Source organism: Nicotiana tomentosiformis, chromosome 7 (genome assembly GCF_000390325.3).
Source record: "Nicotiana tomentosiformis chromosome 7, ASM39032v3, whole genome shotgun sequence".
Classification (NCBI taxonomy): domain Eukaryota; kingdom Viridiplantae; phylum Streptophyta; class Magnoliopsida; order Solanales; family Solanaceae; genus Nicotiana; species Nicotiana tomentosiformis.
The window spans coordinates 67826021-67830610 of record NC_090818.1 but is presented as its reverse complement, the minus strand read 5'-3'; the positions used below and the strand labels follow the sequence as shown (position 1 = coordinate 67830610).

Genomic DNA, 4590 nt, shown 5'->3' with positions numbered 1-4590 from the left:
GTGGATCATTTAGCTTGGAGACTTCAAGGTATACCTGCTCGGCACTCACAGGCCTCTGAGTCACCTTCTATCCTTATTTTGCTACTGTTTACTCTTTATCTAGACAGTATTGTACTATGGATTTTTTAGTATATTAGTGTACAACTTATGACTCAGTTCCACCTGTTTTGGAAATTTTGTTATAGATGTTCTATTTGGGAGTTATTATGAGTTTTATCGATTTAATGTATTATCTTAGTTGTTAAATTCTGTTAAGTTATTCATGAATGTTAGGCTTACCTGGTCTTAGAGACTAGGTGTCATCACGACTACCTTAGGTGGGAATTTGGGATCGTGATAAGTTCGTATCAGAGCCCTAGGTAGATAGGTGTTACGAGTCATAAGCATGTTTAGTAGAGTCTTTCGGATCGGTACGGAGACATTTGTAGTTATCTTCGAGAGGCTACAGAACTGTAAGGAAAATTCCACTTCTTTGATTCCTTATCGTGCGAATTTGTTGATTTAAAAATCTGAGTTTTATCTTTCTATTCTCTCATAGATGATGAGGAGATGCACTGCTAGATCCGATGACGAGACACCCGTGCCCCCTACTAGAGTTGTGAGAGGCCGGGTATGGGGTAGAGGCCGAGGAGGAGCACGTGGTGCCCCCGAGGTATCTGTTGTCGCTCCCGCACTTCAGGAGACCATAGCACAAGTTTTTAGCATGTTCGGCACTCTAACTCTGGCGGGATTGATTCCTCTTGTACTAGATACTCCCACGGCCCTTACTTCAGAGTAGTGGGTCCATGTTGATCAGGTCCCGGAGGTTATGCCAGTGCAACCTGTTCTTCCGGTTCAGCCTGAGGTCAGGGCAGTGGCATCTGAGGAGGAGCAGCTGAGACTTGAGAGGTTCAAGAAGTACCATCCTCCTACTTACAGTGACCTAGCTACCGAGGATGCGCAGGGTTTTCTAGATAAATGCCAGTGTATTCTCCGCACCATGGCATTATGAAGACAAGTGGAGTTTTTTTCACTACATTTCAAATGTCTGGAGCAGCCTACAAGTGGTGGCAGGCTTACGAGGAGGGTAGCCCAGCCGATGCAGCTTCACTCGCTTGGGTTTAGTTTTCAAAGATTTGAGTAGATGCGCCAGGGTGCCATATTAGTGTCAGAGTATGCTATCAGATTTAGTGAGTTATCCCGACATTCGCCTACTTTTGTTTCCACAGTCAAAGATCGAGTCTGCAGATTCATCGAGGGGCTCAACTATGATATTAGATTCAGCATGGCTCGAGAGTTGGAGACAAATACTCCATTTCAGCAGGTGGTGGAGATCGCACGGAGGTTGGAGGGTATGCGGGGCCAAGATAGAAAGGATAGGGAGGCCAAGAGGCCTCGAGGTACTAGAGGATTTAGTGGTGGCCACGCTTCAGCTACAACCCGTCATTGTATGGGATATGCGAGTGGGCTAGTTCATTCAGTAGTTCCAGCTACTAGCAGTGCTCTAGCTACTTCCAGGTCTCAGGTTGCCTATTATGCACTACCACTGTCCAATACACCTACTGCACGGGGTGCTTTCAGCGGTCAGTCCAGCCGACTAGGACAAAGTTAGTTTCAGCAGCCACGCCCATCGAGAGCTTATTTTGAGTGTAGTGATACCAGACACATGGTAAGGGACAGTCCCAGACTTAGGAAGGGTGCACCTCCACAGACTACACAGACCCCACGGATCCCACAGTGTCCACAGGGTTCACATGCCATGGTTGTAACTCTAGTTGTCACCCCACCTGCACCGCCAGCTAGGGGTGGAGGTCAGGCAGGTAGAGGTCTCCCTAGAGGGGGAGTCCAGGCTTATTTCTATGCTTTTCCGGCTAGGATGGAGGCTACCACTTCAAATGCTATTATCACAGGTATTGTTCCAGTCTGTCGCAGGGATGCCTTAGTTTTATTTGATCCGGGCTCTAATTACTCATGTGTCATCTTACTTTGCTACGTATCTGGATATCGCATGTGATTCTTTGAGTTCTCTTGTACATGTGTCTATGCCTGTGGGAGATTCTATTGTTGTAGACCGTGTTTATCATCGTGTTTAGTCACTATTGGTGGCTATGAGACCAAAGTTGATCGATTGTTACTCAATATGGTAGACTTTAATGTGATCTTGGGCATGGACTAGTTGTCACCCTATCATGTCATTCTGGATTGACACGCCAAGATTGTGACTCTAGCTATGCCAGGTTTGCCGTGGTTGGAGTGGAGGGGTACATTGGATTATATTCCTAACAGGGTTGTGTCCTTTGTTAAGGCACATCGGATGGTTGAGAAGGGGTGTGAAGCATATCTAGCCTTAGTGAGAGATTCCGGTGTCGATACTCCTACCGTTGAGTCAGTTCCAATAGTGAGAGACTTCCCAGATGTATTCTCATCAGATCTTCTAGGCATGCCGCCCGATAAAGATATCGATTTTGGCATTGACTTGTTTACGGGCACTCAGCCCATCTCTATTCCACCATATCGTATGGCACTAGTGGAGTTGAAGGATTTAAAGGAACATCTTCAAGAGTTGCTTGATAAGGGTTTTATCTAGCCACAGTGTTTCGTCGTGGGGTGCTCCAGTTCTTTTTTTGAAGAAGATGGATGGTTCTATGCGAATGTGTATTGATTATCGGCAGTTGAACAATGTTACAATGAATAATAGGATGCATTAATGACTTATTTGACCAACTTCACGGATTTGAGTGTCCTCGAAGATTGATTTGAGGTCAGGGTATCATCAACTGAAGATTCGGGATCTGAATATCCCGAAGACTACTTTTAGGATTCGGTATGGTCAGTACGAGTTCTTAGTGATATCATTTGGGCTGACAAACACCCCATCAATATTTATCAACCTGATGAACGGTGTATTCCAGCCATATCTTGATTCTTTCGTCATCGTATTCATTGACGATATCTTGGCGTACTCTCGCAGCCGAGAGGATCATGAGCAACATTTGAGGATAGTGCTCCAAACCTTAAGGGAGAAGAAGTTGTATGCAAAGTTCTCAAAGTTTGAATTCTGGCTTGATTAAGTGGCATTTTCTGGTCATGTGGTGTCGGGTGAGGGGATCAAGGTAGATCCGAAGAAGATTGAGGCAGTTCAAAGTTGGCCGGATATTACCGTCGTTTTGTAGAGGGTTTCTCGTCTATTACTGCACCTTTGACCAGATTAACCCGAAAGGGTGCTCCATTCAGGTGCCCTGACGAGTGTGAGGAGAATTTGTATAAGCTCAAGACTGCCTTGACCACAGCTCTAGTCCTAGTTTTGCCTTCAACAACGGGTTTATAGTGTCACGACCCAAACTGATGGGTCGCGAGGGGCACCCGGTGCCTTACCCAACCGAGTACCAATGTAATGTATCTTTCTTATCATACCATCATGGATAAATCAGCTAAAAGGGCCTTCATGATATAACCAGAATAAAACATAATGGAATACGACATATGACGATCCAACATGGTATACAAACTTATACATGTGACATACGGGCCTATAAGACCCACTCGGCCGACAAGGCTTTACAATCTTTCATATGCATGACATCTGTCTACAAGCCTTTAAAAGTACATAAACGTCATAAATTTAGGGACAAGGCCTCACCATACCAATCATTACATGTCCAAAGCATACCGACTAAATAGGTAATTTTGGAGCAAGTGGAGTGCGCCAACACCTTCCGCTGAGCTGATAGCCTACTAGGAGACTGTCAACCCGTCTATCGGGATTTGCGGGCATGAAACACAGTGTCCCCAGGCAAAAGGGATGTCAGTACGTATAAAGTACTGAGTTTGTAAGGCATGAAAAATAGTATATAAAAGACATGAAAGGAACATGGAGTAAAGGACTCAATTTGTAAGTCTGAATAGCTCAGTGAATCATGAAATATTTATAGTGTCGTGTATATGCGTATAAATATCATATCATGCATAGGTATATGCGTACATAACATCATCAATCCTATGAGAGCATTCCATCGTATCATCTCGGCCTTAGTGGGCGAAATCATCAATGTATGCCAGCTGATCAGGTGGTGGTGCATATATAACGCCGTAACCTTTCCCCATACCCCATATGCATATAATATATGCGTATATAACTCCATCTGGTCATGGATCAATGTACATGTATAAATGAATGCAATGCATAATGAAGTAAGACAATAAGATCTCTCGGAATGGCATAAGATCAATATTCCGTAGGATAAACTCTATCAACTTACGTATTTTTCGAGACCCATGAATAGACGATATAATAATAGGACACATGGGCAATCAAGAACATAGGCACCCTTAGTACTTCTATGAATAGAGTCATTTATAAAAGTTGTGTGTTTGCTCATTTCATTTGTATCATATGGATCATGCCAAAAGGAAAGAAGGCATATACTTAAAATACCTTTGTCGTTTACTTAACCTCACGGCGTTGGTTTAACTTGTTAGTACTTCAATTTACAAATATGATATGGAAGCATTGTTAAGCTTACAGAAGCTAGAATTCAATACAATTTAGTGACTAGCTCGTCTACAAGTAATTGGACAGCACCTCCCTTTATTCTTTTCCTTTCCTTAAAA

At 43.6% G+C, this 4590-nt stretch overlaps 1 protein-coding gene across 1 annotated transcript; it reads left to right on the top strand.

Annotated features, from left to right (window-relative positions):
• The first annotated feature begins 1123 nt into the window (after nucleotides 1-1123).
• Nucleotides 1124-2566, top strand: LOC138895737 (uncharacterized). Its single transcript, XM_070180462.1, has 2 exons — nucleotides 1124-1562; nucleotides 2208-2566. Exons 1-2 carry the CDS (start codon nucleotides 1124-1126, stop codon nucleotides 2564-2566), a joined length of 798 nt encoding a protein of 265 aa, XP_070036563.1.
• Nucleotides 2567-4590: the final 2024 nt, after the last annotated feature.

Bases quoted from the DNA above. Each gene is read 5' to 3' on its own strand.
- LOC138895737 (XM_070180462.1), top strand. From the start codon at position 1,124: ATGCGCCAGGGTGCCATATTAGTGTCAGAGTATGCTATCAGATTTAGT. The intron at 1,563-2,207 runs GTCAGTCCAGCC...TTGTGACTCTAG, and splicing joins TGCACGGGGTGCTTTCAGCG to CTATGCCAGGTTTGCCGTGG.